Below are 17,362 nucleotides of genomic sequence, written 5' to 3' on the forward strand. Positions count from 1 at the left end.
TTGTATTTTATTTTATTCACAATCGCTCCTTTCCTGTTTGCCTGCCCCCTTCGCTTCTATCCTGTTGTTCTGGTCACACCTCTGAAGTAAGAGTGATCTTGTTACATAACTTCCCTCCATAGCCTACATAATAAATATGTTTGCCCAACAGTCAGTCGGCAGCTCTTATCAGATACGATACGGGATGTGTGCAGTGTGCGGAGCCACTGTTTGTTTTAGCTTTTATTGTTGTCTTAAACACTGTATTTGGCTGACCTTGGCTGCAGCCCCGGTTCTCTCACTTTTTAAAGAGCTGTAACTCAGAGGCTGTCAGTCCTGTTTTGCCTGCCAAAATCATTTATTGTCAATTGTAACTGTACTGAGGCATGAACGGTCTTCAAATTCTCAAGTGTTGCTTAAGAATGTCATTTGAAAGACTTTAATTTTATGTCTTGACTTGTTTTTTTTTTTTTTTTTTTTTCTGAATGCACGTTACCAAAACAGCTTTCCTGCCTGGATGGCAGAATCCAGTCCTGAGGGATTTGAACATGGTGCTTGTGCAGAAACCGGCTCAGTGACCTTCAAGTTTCTGATTCCTTCCAGCCCTTTGTTTTGACTTCTGTGCCATAGAGTTTGGCTGTTTCCTGTCTCCTGTTGCAGATGTAGTGTTGGGTCTGTCAGTTGTTGACAGGCCCTAGTTAGTTTAAAACTTTAATTTTTTAACCTTGAGTTATTTAAAGTTGCAACAGCTGCAGAGAAAGCTGCAGAGAAAACCTCCTTTTGTGTTTGGTTCCAGTTCACTTCCCTTTCTTTTGTTATGGTTTTCCTTGTTAATGTCTTCCTTTTCATCATATCCCTTCGTTCCACTCTCTTTTCTTGCAGGTCCCCGAGGTGATCAGCAGCATTCGCCAAGTGTCCAAATCAGCCCTTAAAGGAGACGCCAAGCCCAAACAGGAAGCTGACGAGGCCTTCTACAACTCCCAGAAGTTTGAAGTGCTTTATTGTGGCAAGGTACTAACAAGCTTATCAAATTATAAGTGTTTTAATTTGATTAGGAAATTTTACTAATGCTGCTGAATTAAAAAAAACAACAAATCCCAGGTGACCGTTCTGCATAAAAAGGCTCCGTCCACCCTCATCGATGACTGCATCGATAAGTTTCATCTTCACGAAGTTGAGCGCAAGCGCCTGCGCCTGCTCAACGGTCAGCGAGGGTCCACAGAGAGTCCCCCTGTGGAGTTCCTCATCGGCGGAGAAGGAGACCCACTCTCCTCTGTTCTGAATGAGAATATAGAAGAGCCTGCAGGAGAGGAAACGACTGGAGGTGGAGGTAAGAGTAATGCAGATTGAGGATTAGCATTAGCCGTGTTATTGAAATGTTTGCACACAACTACAGTAAGAGGAACAAATTGCAAAGCTGAATCTGCAAGTAGCTTTAGTCAGATTTTTACAAAACACAATTGTCTGCCTGCCAAGCCCCGCAGCCCTAATTTACTGCAGCTACGCCTGTCAAGCTTTCTGTTCTTGCACGACACATGCAGTTTACAATAATAACTGCAGCAGAGTTACCTCTTGGAATTCAAAAGGCCATTCATTTTATAAGCTGAAGCAACCTAGCTAATAGGGTTGTCAATTTTTGTCAAGTTCAAAATTGAGCTATCATGTCATTTGTTCGATTTAATTTAAACGCAACCCGTGAAGCACAAGGCGAGAGGTACAATGAGCTGTGGCTGTCTAATGAGGCTGCGTGACCAGCAATGTCCAAATCGGTGGTCAGAGAGTGTCTTTGTCTTCAGTGCAGTGCAGTTGATGTTTCTGGTGCCTTCCTCTGCCTAACTTTGGCACCAACTAGCAGTTGTGTCCTCAGATCTGGTATTGTTGTGTAAGTGCTGCATTTTGGCTTACCAATTAAACTATAGCCAAGTAGAGTCAAACACACACACACACACACACACACACACACACACACACACACAGGCTGCAATTTCACTGGTCTAAGTTCACCACAGTTGACTCCACCTGATTTAAATATGTGAATTTGCTTGTAGCAAATGTTTTATTTGCTTCTTCTCTTGCATAGAATGTTAGTGAACAGAAGGTGAACACTGGCCTTTGTTTATTTTACGCACGTGTGACCGTGTGCCCTGAGACAGCTGCTTTTTACAGAGGCAGCAAATGCTTTAAATTTGCCATTTTAGAACCCAACACATGTCCTCAAACTACTCACAATTCTCATTACTGCGTCATACTATATTTTAGTTAAGCATAATAAGCATAGATTGTATAAAATATGGACATGACCTCAGCCATAGGTTTTTCTAAGAGCCATTGTGAAGCTCAGTGTGGTGGCTCCAGCTGTCACTGTACTGACAATTTCGAACTCCTAGCTAATCCAAAAATGTGCCTCCGTACATTTGTTATGAATGGGGAATAGCTGTGTTTATTTCTCCCATAAAGTTTGGAATTTTAACATGAGTCTATGGGGTTTGATTTACTTCAACAGCAAGCTGCAAGTGTCTGTTTAAGGAACAACAGTTTTTGGCACTTCCATGTTGGCTACAATTTTAGCCCCGGATGTTGCCATTTGATGATGAGGGTTAATGTAATATTGCACCAAAAAGAATAGCTGCAGAGATGTCAAGTATTTTTCATCAAAATAAACAGTTAAGTGCATCTTTGCTGTATGTGTTTCAGGTAAAGGCCTGTCCAGCAGTACCAGTCAGAGCAGCCTGCGAGGAGCGTTCCCCGAGTGCATCCTGGAGGACTCTGGCTTTGAGGAGCCCCAGGAGTTCCGCACACGCTGCAGCAGTTTGGCAGGGAGTCTGCAGAGGAAGCCGGGCGAAGGCGTCATCATGGGTCCCACACGCCGCCGACACTCGAGCGCACCCAATCATGTTCAGCCATCTGATTCAGACAAGAACCGCACCATGCTCTTCCAGGTAAAGGAAATTTAAACATGAAAAGTAATGATGTGCTGTACTTTTGCTGAGGTCTTGGTTTCAGAATGAGCGTGGTGGCTCAGAGGTTTCTTATCTCTGTGTCCAGCTGTATGTAGGAGCCAAGGCCGTTGGTAGAACTGAACAGCTTTATCATCTGCAATGTTCTCTCATTAAATCCTGCAGCTGAGTTTGCACTTAAGTACCAGGAACAAGGGGTCTGCTATATCTGAATTACACTCATTGTATGTAATTGTAGTACAGACTGACATTTGTACTGAGTTATAGTAAATTTATACTCTTTGGATTTACTCCAGAAATACAGTGTGGTTTATGGGCAGAACTCTGAATATACTCACTTTGTCAATGACATGGTTTTTTCCCCTCACTTTGCAACTCCATCTGTCACACCAGAAAACCGAATGCTTGCTCGCTTCACGCATTCTGTCATTGAAACTGTATTTAGTTCTGAGCTTCTTGCCACTGTAAATAATTTTTATATTCACATGGCTGGCAGTTATAATGTCGAGACAAGCTCAGTCCCGTGTTACTGCTTCAGTTAAAGAGGCTGTAACACCTGAGTAGAATTTGTGAGTGCAGTGCTACTTCAGTGTAAACGTAAGGCCGCTGCTTTGTAAAAATGCATGCAGGCTGCAGAGTGAGCCAGCTGTCATACCTCACACACCATGCCCATTTCCTCATGAAGCTAATTTTAAAAACTAGAGCACAACGCTCAATATGATACTCCACATAGCAGTCAATTATGGGAAAAATCATTGGGGCAGACTTGTTGACCTTGATTTCAAAAGCGTGAGTGTGTTTATGCATGTCATTGAACGGGTCCCAGAATAGTCAGAGTCCTTGTCCTTGTCTTAAGTTATATCTATGAACCACAAACAGTATAAAAGATGTGGGAGTACTTATGCATCTGTATGTGAATCTGTCTGACCATAATATTCTTTCACAGGTCGGACGTTTTGAAGTAAATCTCATAAGTCCAGATAGTAAAACAGTGGTGCTGGAGAAGAACTTCAAAGATATCTCATCCTGCTGTCAGGTTGGTTTATTTTTACTTGCTGTACTTACACTAAAAGCCTCTCTTCTCTGTCTCTCCTGCAGTCCAAGTAATAAGATAAGCTCAGACTAATTTTATGCATTTCTTTTCCATCCATCTAATGCATTACTGCCTGCTTTTAAAGCACAACACGCTTTTTATTTTTATTCCTTAATTTAATTACAAATTACGTCTTTATCAGTGATGTAGAAATATATCTTTTTTTACTGCCTACTTCAGTCTCCTTCATCCTGCATAAATGCATTGAGCAAAGTGGCCGTTTTATTAATTGAATTGGAAAAAGTAATGCAGAAGGTCCGTAATGGTGTCGGTCATGTGCTGTTATTAGTTGCAGTTTCATGAATTTAATTGCTGCATTGAGTACAAAGATCTAAGAGTGTGTTCTTCCCTTGCTGTGATTTACTCTAGTTTTCTGTTTGTTTTGAATTTGATGCAGGGTGTGAAGCAGTCTGACCATTTTGGATTCATCTGTCGGGACCAATCGGAGCCTGGTCCCAGTCAGTATGTGTGCTACGTTTTCCAGTGTGCCAACGAGTCCCTGGTAAGTCACACAAAAAAATCTGCATGAAAATGACTTCAGCTTTAGCCTTAACTGAGTAAATTAGTTTTAATCTTTGCTTTCTTTGACTCTATGTGTCAGGTGGATGAGGTGATGCTGACCCTGAAGCAGGCCTTCACCACAGCAGCAGCCTTACAGAGCAACAAGACCCAGGTCCAGCTATGTGAAGCCTGCCCCATGCACGACCTGCACAAGCTTTGCGAGCGGATTGAGGGTAAGCCTCATCGACTCAGTCACTCTCTCTGTTTTATCTCATGAATACATTGATGCACGGCCTGTTTCTCGTGTGTAAGCAGCATAAAAGAGCGTGCTTATTTCCTCTTCTGTCCCCAGGTCTTTACCCACCCAGAGCAAAAATAGCCATCCAAAAATATCTCTCCCAGCTGACTGACAATGAGCAGGCTGAGATTTTTGAGCGAGTTCAGGTGAGGCATGGCTCTGCTGAGAGAAAGCACACTTTGTTTTGCGGGAAAATAAGTGACATATTGACAGTTTTTTGGTGATTGATTTCTAGATGGTTGATTTTTACTTTCAGATGCAACATCTGCTTCAAAGCAGGGTTTTTTCTTTTACCACCCCTGGTTTTGAGTGTCTTTTTAACCATGTCTGCAGAAATTGAAGCCCGGGTCAGACCAAGAGGAGAACGAGTTGGTGATTCTCCATCTGAGACAGGTCTGTGGAACCAAACAGAAGTCCCACCTCCACATCGGAGAGGCCCCACAGGTAAATACTTCAAGTGGGCATACTATTCTCAAAGGTCAGTTTGCCCTGTGAAGCATTTGGGGATACATACCTGCAAGGAAGGTGCTACATAGATAAAGTTGAGAAAAGTCAATAAAGGTTTCTGAAAATAATAGATTGTTTTTGCAGAAAAAAGCACAGAATTGAATGTGTCACAGCCCTCTAGACATCTCTATTATTTTGGATTGTTGTGTTTAAATAGCAGCAGTTTTAAAAAGAAAAGACCAAAGAAAAGATTGAGTGAAAAGAAAATTGTCATGATTTACCCCGAAAACAAATCCATGTGTTCCAACAAACACGTCAAACTGGGTTTTCTACTAGTGATGCAACTTTTCTGTCAGTGATTGTAGTATTCCTTTCTTTTAAAAAAAGATATATATATAATATATAATAGAGATAAATAAAGATATATAATATCACTTCATTGTAATGGCTGCTGAAAGTTCAGTCTTAAAGCTATTTGCTGCTGTCTGAAATGTAAAGTTCATCAGTTCCCATGTTACTACTAAACACCTACACTTGTTATCAATTGAATCCCTGTTATAGTCCATAAGCTGCTGCAGGGAAAGCATGACATTAATGTATGAAAGGGTTGTTGATGATTAATTTAGCATGATGTAGCCTAAGGGATTATATGTTAAATATTACCATTGATACACCAACAATAGATCCAGTATTATTATCACGTGGTTTGCTACTGAATGCTTGCAGAGTTTGTGTACTGAAGGCTCACAGTGAAAGTCACATTTTATTTATTTTAGCTTTGATGTTTTTCTTCTTTTTCTCATTGTTACCATCTGACAGAATGCATCAAACAGCTCATCTGCAGGAGACAGCGCAGCCACCAGCAGTCGCTTCAAACTTGATGCTCTCAAGAATAAAGCACGCACCTCCCTCACCAGCTCCCTGGAGAACATCTTCGCAAGGGTGGGTCACAGGGGACATAACACGTTTTCCTTCCTGCCCCTGCCTCTATCTTAATTTAATATCCTGCTGTTATTTTATCTTCCTTTCTTCCTCTAAGTTTAATCCCTGTCTTTGTCTCTTATTTCTCCATCCCAGACAGAATATAGCCACTGTGCTGTGCACTTTTATGTGTCACCGTGCTCTCTCTTTGTATCAGTTGCTGTTTCTGTGTCATTGTCATCCAGGGGATTTGGATTGACCCATATCTGCCAGTGAGACAGCAGAATAATTCCTTCATAGAGCGACACAGGCAATCTGAGACCTCTGCTGCCATCTGTTATTGTCTCAGAGACTTAGCCAAACTAAGACTCTAATAATGTTATCAAGAAAAATGTATTATTATTCCTTCATATTTATGATTTTCTTATACTTTGTTGGTTGATGTTTTCTACCGTTTTGACAAAACCAGGAAGAAATTTTCCTATGAGCAACTGGTTAATAAAGCATTATGCAAACATGTTTTTATTTATGTAATTGTTTTCTCAGAACTTGCTTCATAGTGTATAATTATCTCTGTCACCAGGGTGCCAGCAGGATGCGAGGCCGTTTGGGAAGCATGGGAAGCATCAGCGGTTTTGAAAGGGTAAGTGTCCTTGAGGGGGGGAACACGAGAATTCCCAGAACTTCACTTAGGGGACTCTGGGAATTCTCACTTTTTACCCCGTGGCTTTTAAAAGCATGCTATATTCCATCTCTGTCTTCAAAAAAACAAGTGAGATAGACATGTTTTCATCAGTGTCAGTAGCAGGAGGCTGCCAAAAGATGTTCCCACATGGTGACATGGTTCTGTGCTGCATTATTCCCACATATATACAGATACAGCTGCATTGGCCAAAAGGCAGAACAGCTCAGCAGGGAGTGTGATTACAGAGCTGTCAGTAAACCATTTGGGGTTGTTGGTTGCTCTGTGTTAGTGCTGTGCAGAATGTGGAGTGAGTGTGTGATGTAGTCCCTCTGACTCCCCATCAGTCATAATGGAGTTAAAGAGTACTCCACCAGTTTTAGCACTGGGCTTCTGAAACATTGTTGGACTCACGGTGGACAGTTTTAAAGAAAATGGGTCTAAATAGATGCAGCATAACCTTGTCTTCTTTAATCCACACCTTATAAAAGAAGTGGACATGACCACCTAGATGTCCTCCTTTCGCGCGCAAGTTTTGAAGCCTTGAGTCTTACATTTTTGCTGTTGTCATCTTGTTTTTTGGAGCCAGAAATCCCATATTTGGACAAGAGGGTACATTTAGGCAGGTGGATGCTAAGTTACCAGCTCATCCAAATTTATACTCCAGCGCGTGAATTGAGGTCCGAGGGCCAGCTCCAGCTCATGGTCCCTAGAGCGAGGGGGGACAGGGCTTTCTCTGTTGTGGGCCCCAGACTCTGGAACGCCCTCCCCCTCCATGTCCGAATATTTTAAGTCTCGTCTCGAGACCCATTTTTATTCCTTGGCTTTTTAACACTGCATGAGTTTTGTGGTCCTCTGTCTTTTATTTATTTTATTTTATTTATTTTACTACTTTTAACTACGTCTTTTATTTTATTTTACTATGTTTATCTGTTTGATTGTATTGTTTTATTTATGGCATCATTTTAGATTTATACACTTATTATTTATTGCTGATTGGTATATGGAATTGTTTGTTTTATTGTTGATTTTATGTACAGCACTTTGGAGACGTTTGTGTTGTTTAAATGTGCTATACAAATAAAGGGGGATTGGATTGGATTGGATTGGATAATGCTTGTGCCAACTAACTTGGATAGCAATGTGTTATGTGTTATTCAAAATAAACAGCCAACTTCTTACAGTGTCTTTAAGTACAATGGAATACTATGCAAGACATTTTTAGGCGACCAAACTGTCATAAACTGTAAACACACAGTCAAAGATTCAAGGTTCTAAGATGAAAATGGACAGGTTTCCGCAGTAGCAAACTTTCAGTCACAAGGTCTTCTGCTTCATTGTCTATTTAACTCTAATTGGGACAATAATTTACAAAATGAACTTTATGCTTGATTGAAGAAGACTTGAAACTAGCAATTGAGACCATAAACTTTTTAGGAAAATGTTTACTGAGGCAATTAATAAAGTTAGAAGTAGTTTTATTTTCTCATTGATTTCTATACAGTTCCACTCCTTTAGCCATCACCCCCTGCTGGCCATTAGAAAGAATCCAGACAATCTACAATGTTATTTTTAGCAGACACTTTTATCCAAAGTGAAGTACATTTGAGATATCATACAACACAAGCAAGGATGAAGTCACGAAACAACACCAGAATAAGCAAGAATAAGTGGCATGGACTAAGTTGAGTCCTGTTAGGACCTAAGTCCCCAGACAGTGTCTAATGTAGCATCTAGCCACTAGCCTCAAGCAGAAATGAGCTACGGAGGTCTGTTCTGCTAATTTCTTTTAAACTCCACATCCCGGGATTGTTTATGTTTTCAAACGTATTGCCTTTAGACCCAACTAATGCCTCAAGTGCAACATTTGAGGTAATCTATCAGATTTTTCACTACTCCCTCTGTAGCCACGAAAGGTTGGATGCAACTTTTGTGCACATCTGCAGTAGTATTCCCCAAGAAAAACAGAATTTGACATTTAAAATCAGTGGAATTTCATATTCATAATATAATCACACAGAGATATGAAATAGACCCTCCACATGGTCACAAGTGTCACAAGACTTACTTTGCTGGCTGCTTCAATCATGTCATGCCAGATTTACTGGAAATATAAAACTCCAAGTGGGGGAAATTATTCACATCAGCCGTCACATTGCAGCTCCAATTGATGGGATTTTATTAAGCTGCTATATCTCTTACTTTCCCCAAATCCACCAACACTCTCTGTTTCAGATAAAACAAAAGAAGCTAATCAATCAGTCATGGTGCAGACAGTCCAAGGACCAAGTGATCTTATTTTCATAACCAACTTGTATATGATTAAGATATCCTGTTATTATAAAATTGTCTTGTGTATGATTGTGCATTCAAGGAGAATCTGGTGTCTTTGCTTTCAAGGCTCACCTGTGCCCCTTTTTGTCAGAAGAATGTTGTTTGCCTCGTGATTATGCGAATAAGTAGTCATCTGGGGATTGTGTCAGGATGCCAATGTCAAGCAGGAAATTCAAGTCAGGATGTCCAGTTGTGCTTCTGCTGAGCCATGCCTGTCCTGGCTTCCTCTCCCTCAGCCCTGTCATGGCTCAAAACAAGTGTGTGATCTTCTGAGTCACTTTATCTTATCAGTGTTTCTGTAAAAAAATCTAAGCCATTCACCCGACAGTGATATCTAGCATGATTTATACCTTTTCCAACCTGCAGTGTGATTATCAGTGCAAAGACTAAAGAAAAAGTGACAGAAGCTCTATTAATGTTTTTAACCGTAGCAAAAAAAATCTGCACAGACATTGCTATGTCTCCTGTTATGTCCGATCTCTTAGAGGGAGGTCTGTAAAAGCTTAAAAAGGAGGAGATTGGAGGATTTTCATGTGAAGCTGAGGCACTGAGGTCCTCCCCACCAATAGTGTGTGATGCCGTGAGTCACAGGACATTGTCCATTAGAATACAATAGATGTGGGAGTTGTATTGCCAGGGCATGAGATGAGGCAACACTGAGTACAAGGGTGTTGAGTGGAAAGTTAAACCTCGTGTCAGTCTTGCTGTGGGGTTACATTGGCTAGGTGAGTGCAGACCTGTAACTTGGTGTTTCATTTGTCATTGAAACTCTGGAATAGATTAACTACCTGTGTGGTTTGACTTTTAGCGTTCTTATTACCCTTTGCTTTTTTTTTTCTTATACCGTGATAATCGAGCTGTGTGGCTGCATAGAATATTTTAGAGGAATTTGTTAATATCCACTTTTATCTCACTGGTTCACCCTCCAAACCATGCTCAAAAGTCTACATCCAACATCTCATAAATGAAGAATAATAAAGAATTTGTACTTATATATTTCTCTCCTACCCCAGCAGGATGAAGAATCTCCCGGTCACTCCCCTCCAGGTTCCCCTCCCGCTTTCCCAGACGATGACCCGGAAGCCGGCATGCAGTTCCGTCGGCGTGCGCACACCTTCAGCCATCCACCTGTGAAGAAACGCATCTCTTTCGAGGGACAGCCAGCCAGCCAGAATAAACAACCTCCACTGCGCAGACAGCAGTCTGTTAACCCGGAGCTGCTGCAGAGCAGGTAACCTACACTTCACCTATCGGTCATTGCTTTTCTAGTATGTCGGAGAACGGAGTGATTATTGCAGAATATGCATCTCTTTAGTAATGTTGCAGGAGTGGATGTTTTGTGCAGAGTGAATAATTCTAAAATGTTTCTATAGAATGAGCTTTTGGTTATTGCTAATGAGAGCTTTCCTAAGCAAATCAGCACCTGTTGCTACTTTTTAAATCAGTTTAACACTAACTAAATATTAGTTAACCTTTGATGTACACACAATGTAATCTATTTGCAGCGCTTTGATCAGTCCTAAATCTCTCCAGCTCCTGCTCCACTATCCTTGAACAATAGCATCACAAGTTTCCTGTCACTGTTTTTTATCCCTCATGTATTCCTCAGTGTTTTTCTATGCTCTAACTAGAAGCTCTTTTCTTTTGTGTAACGTGTTTGTTTTTGTTACTTTTTACTTGCGGGCATTTCACGTTTGGCTCGCCCAGTCCCGTGGCTGTCTCCAGAACGCGCAGCGTTTCGGAGAGCGAGTCCAGCTTCAGCCTCCCCTCCTCCTTCTCCGCCCCCACTTTCCTGAAAAGCATTTACCAGGGCTCTCTGGGCTCCCTGAGCTCCCTGGCTGACAGTGGGAGCCTCAAGAGGTGAGAGGGGCTGTTCAGACAAACCCCCCATACTTAAACCCAACGCACCGGCCAGGGACAGAGGGGATGAAATGGGTGGGAGGGACCAACCCGTTTTTGCTGGGATGGCAGTAGCCTCATACGTGTTGGCTGTCCAAACCTTTTAACACCCAGCTTTTATGTTCCTGTATCTTCGTAACTTTTTCCTGTCTATCTACATAAACCTTTTTTACTGGTAAAAATAATTTCCAGCTGTTTTCTTCCGCCATCATCTCTGCAGCTGGACCGCTCTCTTCTTGTTCTCCCAGAAGTAGAAGGGGATGCTGATTCACCCCTTTCTTGTTGTATTTGCATGTGAATTTGAAGCTTTTTTTTTGCATTTCAAAACTGTATTTAAATGGACGTTCATCCCAAAATTAAATATATGTGTTGTACCTTTGGTGCTTTTTATTTATCTAGATTGTTTTAGTATTAGTTGGCTCGTGATGGAGATATTGTCTGTAGAGGTGTCTGCCTTCTCTTGAATGTTATGGGACAAGATGGCAGTTCAAAGCACCAAAAATATACTTAAAAAGGTTAACAGAAATGTCTTTTTCCAATAAAATAAATAATAAATCACAGAACTAACTGTGAGCAGTTTCATGTAAGAAACTATTTTCTTCCACCATAGTTGTATTTTGACTAACTAGATCATGATTTCTGGAAAGATACATTTTGAATTTTTGAATTTGAGTACCACAAGCATCACACCATCTATTTCCATTTTATTGGAGAGAAATCAGACATCTCTAAGGCCAATATCTCCAACACTCGGCAACTCACACCAAACAATCTTTATTAATAAATAGAACTTCAATTAAGAGGAAAATATGTATTTTATATTTTGGGGAGAAATGTCCCTTTAACCTGGCTGTATTCTAGCCTTTATTAACCACACTTGCCAATTTGCCTTTCCTGGCCAGTGCTATCAATGATGCCTCAGGAACTCTTTGCATCAGGCTGACATACTTCAGTGATGTGTTTATGCTCTTTATGCTCAGCTGCACTAATCAATCAGCTAATATAGGATGTTCAGGGAAACTAGACATACTGCTGTGTGCATTAGTCTCCTCTCTCGCTGCGATACCTAGACAGGGTGTCTGGATGACAGAATGTAAAGGTTAACATTTCCATTATGGATGAGATTCAGCAGAGCAGACCATTGTAAAATGGCATTTCTACAGGATGTTTGTCCCTTGACAGCAGTCCAGTCTTCTGAGCACTTTTGTTGAAAACTTAGCAAAAGGAGCATGTTGCCTCTGATGATGAATAAGACCTTGTTTAGAAGACAACTTGTTGAAAAGCGCCGACCTGGCGGGCATTTAAATCTGAATATAATACAACATGTTGACAACCAAGTTTGCTTTATCTGTTCCACTGTGAGATAACTAAACCCTGGTGTCTGACTGTTATGTTACTTCCTTATACTGGCCTGTTTAACATAATATGATGTGATGTGATGTGCAGAACAGCCATGATAGTCAAGTCATGGTCTCTGTGACATTTCTCCCGATAAAGGTCTCTTCCTGTTTTTCACCGTCCACATGATCAGACGGCTGTTTGTGTGCTGACCAAGCTTAATATCTGCTGTAGCGATCAAGTGACGAGTAAAATATAAAGCTTGATTCTTTAATGGAGGTAAAATGTGATTTGAAATAGTCATTCATGAAATCTAATCAGTTCTTGAGATTTAATTGTAGCATTCAACAGCTTTGGTATGTATATATTATTATGTTTACTATTGTCTTAAAAATGATTATGAGGTCATTATTTTGAAAATAGCTCCATATTATTGCGGTATAAGTACATCATTGGAGAAAGTTTCTGATTATTTTAAGATACTAACTCATTATTTTCAGGAAGTTTCTTATTTTTTTTGACATTACTGACAAAAAAACAAACCCTCAAATCATTATTTTGCAATACTAAGTTATTATTTATAGTTTTCTAAAGTTTCATTATAATGACCAAGGCAAATTTTTCATCTGATTTTCCCCCTTTTTTACTGACAGAAATGGGCTTCCATAGCATTATGCATTGTTATGAATGCAAATAAAAGTGAAATATTGAGATCATTTTTCAACTTGGAGAAGCTATTTTGTGCTTTCCTCTCCATTTCACCCACCTTTTTTTTTTGCTTATTTCATGTTCATATATTAAATCTTCCATATGACTAGGCACTTTTATTTTTATTGCAGTCACCACATTATAATGAGACTTGTGGAATTGGTTCAGCCTGTGCCAAATTCGCTACATTGTCTTCCTTGTTGTGTTGGCAGGTGTGGATTTCAAGGTCTGGATATTTTGTCTCTGATAAAGTGAAACAAAGGCGACATGACATGAGTTTTTCACTGCTTCCAGCAGCTCAGTAACCACATTTCCTTCTCCACTAACAAAAGCAACTTATTTTCCAGAAAACGAACAAGCGAGCATGCGCCTCAGCTGTGGCTGTTTGTGTGGCTGATGTCTTTTGTCATTTTACATAACAACCCTTTCTGCCATAATAACATGCACACTGGGAAGCAGTCAGTGCCTGGTGCATGTTTTTCACAACAGTATGTTTCAGGATTATCTTGACCTTTTCTCATCTGCCCAGAGAGCTTGTTGATGAGAAGCTATAAGGTTTCCTCTGTTGCTTCTAAGTCGAGGTTATCTGATGTATGTGTGTGTGTGTGCCTGCATTTGTAAAAGCCGCTGAGAGAGTGTTTGTGCAAGATGATACCTGACTCATTTATCGGGTGTCTGTGGTGACGGTGCCGTCTTCTCTCATAGCAATGGGGAAGGCAGGAAGAGGACCCTGTCTGGCTGCAGCACTGACTCACTGAGTGGAGGTCTCCCTCCGACCCCACGCAGGGTCTCCTGGAGACAGAAGATCTTCCTGAGGGTTGCTTCGCCCATGAACAAGCCGCCTGCATCCATGCAGCAGCCAGGTCTGGTAACACAATCTCTCACATGGTTCAGGCAAGGCACAACATGATGCACAATGAATACGCTCTGAATAATCCACAAGTGCATAGAAAATGAGAACAAGGAAAGGAGGACATTTGATTCTTGTGGGCAATTGCTATTCTGAGACTTCTGACTTGTAAACCGCATGCATATATGGAGAAAGCAGTAGGGGTTGAAAGAGGAATTTTCCCACTTCATCCTTGTCAGATCAACACTGATAACGGAGTTTGTGAAAGTGGTCTTGCTGCATAGCATAGTCTTTCTAATTTTACCCAAGGGAGGTTGAAAACATAACTTGAAGATTATTTCCAGATCCAGTGCATTAATAACATATGCAGCAGCAAAAATCCCAGATTTGGGATGTTTACCATGTTTACTGGATTCATTTTTCATATAAAATATTACACTTCAGGCAGCAACATTCTCTTATATTTCTTTTATATGATGTAAAATAAGAGAAGTCAATCCAGGTGCACCAAACCTTCTTAACCAAGGAAATTTGCTCGTACCCTGGTGTGCTGAACAAAGGCAACGCCCCTTAAACACTATGTACAGGCAGGTGTTGGGCCATGTCCAAATACTCTGGCACAAGAACAAGATTTGGAGAGATGCCACCAAAAAAGGCTGTAAGAAGAACAACTTCAGAAGTAGTGCAATCCACAAACTGTTGAATGGACTCAAACAAAGTAAACTTGTTATTTTCCAGAGCATCAGAAATGGGGTTAAAGGAAAATCAATAAAAAACAATCTATGAATATACATTTAAATGTATAAAATAATAATAATAATAATAATAAAAAATAAATGGCCATCACTACTTCTAAATCACAGCCAGCATCTTTTTCTGCATTATGCTTTGTAAAAAAAGGGTACATTTGATCAGACAATATTGGCTGACTAATTCATCCGTAAGACTCGATTATTAAGTTACTCTTTTATTATCTATATTTTTACATACATTTTATGAATTGCATCCTTTTGATGTGTTTTAATATATGTTCATTTTTATGTCCATTCAATGTGAAGCACATTTTCTCATACCTTTATAAAAGAACAAAAACAGGAGGAAACTGGTAAATCCCAGAGATCCATGGGTGCTAACAAAATAAGCACTGTAGAACCTGATAATGTAATAAATTCCCGAAAATGTAATAACCCCGATAATGTAATAAAAATCTGCACTTTATACTTTATTACATTATTGGTAAAAAAGTGTGTTAAATTATTGGGAAATGCACTTTATTACATTATCGGGAAGTTATTATATTATCAGGTTTTATTACATTTTCAATGGACTCAAGTGCAGATTTTTATTACATTATCGGGGTTATTACATTATCGGGAATTTATTACATTATCAGGTTCAACAAGCACCAATAATAGATATAAACAAAAATAAAAGGAAACTTTTTGTAAATCGCTTCCTGCATGAGGCCCAATGTGACTCAAAAAATATATTTTCTCCATGTACTTTCTGTTGATGTGTTTGTATGTTGTGCTTCAGACTACTCTGATGGCAGGGAGCTGCTGCCTCTCTCTCCTCGTGGCTTTGACTCAAGTCTCGACCCTCTGAGGCGTCTGCTGCCACAGGCAGGTGACCCCCTGACTGGGGAGAGGCCCAAGAGGACGGGGGCTGACTACAGGGCCCTCTGGAAGACCGCCATCCACCAGCAGATCCTGCTGCTGCGCATGGAAAAGGAGAACCAGAGACTGGAGGGTGAGTTGCAGTTATTGCACATAAAGTGTGTGCACAAATCCCCCTCCTGGTCACATGACAACAGATATGATGTTTCCATTCAGTATTCCAGTATGTTAGGTGTATTTCTTTCTCTGCAGACACTGGATGTATTTATAATTCGTCATGGGGCTGTTCATGTTGAACTCAGCTCACACTGGGTCTTATTGTTCAGGTTGTGAAGATATCTGTTACAGCAGTAACGTCTACTTCCCTTTTCCTCACCTTTTTCTCACCCCACCTTCCAAACGGTAGATTTATGACTGTTTACAGGGACAGAAGGTCAAATGTTGCCACCTGGGTTTGAGATTCTGGAGCACAGCTATATTTAGATCTAAATGTTGAGGTGTTGCATATAAACCCACTGATGAGGACAGGCAGATATGCAAACACACTCAAACAAACACTCAGAGCATGTATGAGGAAAAAAAACAAGTTATAGTTAAAATAACAGGATAAAGCATTTGGAAATATCGCCCTCTAATGGCGTAGTTTATTTAGAGTGTATCCCAGAGTTTATTTTAGCACTCCTTTTTTCTCTCCTCCCCCCAACAGCCGCTTGTCTCTAAACAGGAAGCTACCAAGCAGGAGAAGGAATGGAGTGGAGGAGAGGAAGTAGAGCCCATTTGGGACACTTAATTAGCTACTTCGTTATCAGAAATGCATCTTTATAATAAAGTGGCACGAAGCAACTCCACCTTGTAAATGTCTAAAACTTTAAAGTGTGCAGATTTTATGCACACCTACCTCAAATATTGAACACCAAAACAGTATATTTATTTATTTTGTTGCCTTTGGGATGCATCTGAATCTGTAGCTATTATATCATATTATTTTATACCAACACATCTCTTTCCTTTTGTTTGTTACTATGACACCAATGCTGGTCTGAGGACCTAACAGTGAATAACTGTTTTCAATAGAAGGTAAGCGATATAAAAGCAGCCCTTTGGATCAGGGCAGATAGATGTTTTGCATGATTTCGGGTGTTGGTTATTATGTTCATTCAGTGCAGCTTCTTTTGTTTGCATGTTCAGGGACGATCATACTTTTATGGTGCTTTTGTTTCTTTTGTCTGTTGTACCTGTTGATGTAGCTCCTCCGTGCCTCCAGCATAATAAGAATGGATCTTTGGTGTTATTGTGGGTATTGTGGCTTCTGTTAAAGTGGTCTTTCCATGATAACTAGTGATAAAGGTGCGAGGCACTATATTCGCACTTGCTCTCAAATCGGGTGTCTTTTAATCAGAAATATCCTGTTTTGTAAAATCAGAAGGGCCTTTTTTATTTTAAGTCCAGCCCTCTTTTGTTGATCTTCGGTGTTGAATTTCTGGTGCGACAAGAGAAATTTAAGTGACAAAAATGTTGCTGAATATGTTCTTTTGTCTCTTTTTATCCTGGTGATTGTGTTGCAGCGAGCAGGGACGAGCTGCACATCCGTAAGATGAAGCTGAACTACCAGGAAGTGGGCCAGTGCTCCAAAGATGCGCAGGCGTTGTGGGAGAGAAAACTGACGGCCCCGGGCAGAACGACAGTCCCACAAGACAAGGAGGAGATGTACCGCGCACTCTGCCAAGGTGAGAGATCAG

The 17,362-nt window shown here is 40.5% G+C and overlaps 1 protein-coding gene across 3 annotated transcripts in view; it reads left to right on the forward strand.

Annotated features, from left to right (window-relative positions):
* tbc1d4 (TBC1 domain family, member 4) overlaps positions 1–17,362 on the forward strand; it is a 34,353-nt gene that overhangs the window by 7,136 nt on the left and 9,855 nt on the right. The window contains exons 2-16 of one of the 3 annotated variants that reach the window (XM_059342869.1): positions 862–990; positions 1,081–1,309; positions 2,674–2,918; positions 3,883–3,972; positions 4,427–4,531; positions 4,631–4,763; positions 4,883–4,974; positions 5,162–5,272; positions 6,095–6,217; positions 6,780–6,839; positions 10,226–10,443; positions 10,920–11,072; positions 13,863–14,020; positions 15,544–15,756; positions 17,189–17,350. In XM_059342869.1, the coding sequence (XP_059198852.1) occupies positions 862–990; positions 1,081–1,309; positions 2,674–2,918; positions 3,883–3,972; positions 4,427–4,531; positions 4,631–4,763; positions 4,883–4,974; positions 5,162–5,272; positions 6,095–6,217; positions 6,780–6,839; positions 10,226–10,443; positions 10,920–11,072; positions 13,863–14,020; positions 15,544–15,756; positions 17,189–17,350 (2,221 nt within the window). The remainder of the gene's footprint in view (positions 1–861; positions 991–1,080; positions 1,310–2,673; positions 2,919–3,882; positions 3,973–4,426; positions 4,532–4,630; positions 4,764–4,882; positions 4,975–5,161; positions 5,273–6,094; positions 6,218–6,779; positions 6,840–10,225; positions 10,444–10,919; positions 11,073–13,862; positions 14,021–15,543; positions 15,757–17,188; positions 17,351–17,362) is intronic. The other 2 variants (XM_059342870.1, XM_059342871.1) reach the window with 2 other exon arrangements.

Source organism: Centropristis striata, chromosome 10 (assembly GCF_030273125.1).
Source record: "Centropristis striata isolate RG_2023a ecotype Rhode Island chromosome 10, C.striata_1.0, whole genome shotgun sequence".
In the NCBI taxonomy this organism is placed as follows: domain Eukaryota; kingdom Metazoa; phylum Chordata; class Actinopteri; order Perciformes; family Serranidae; genus Centropristis; species Centropristis striata.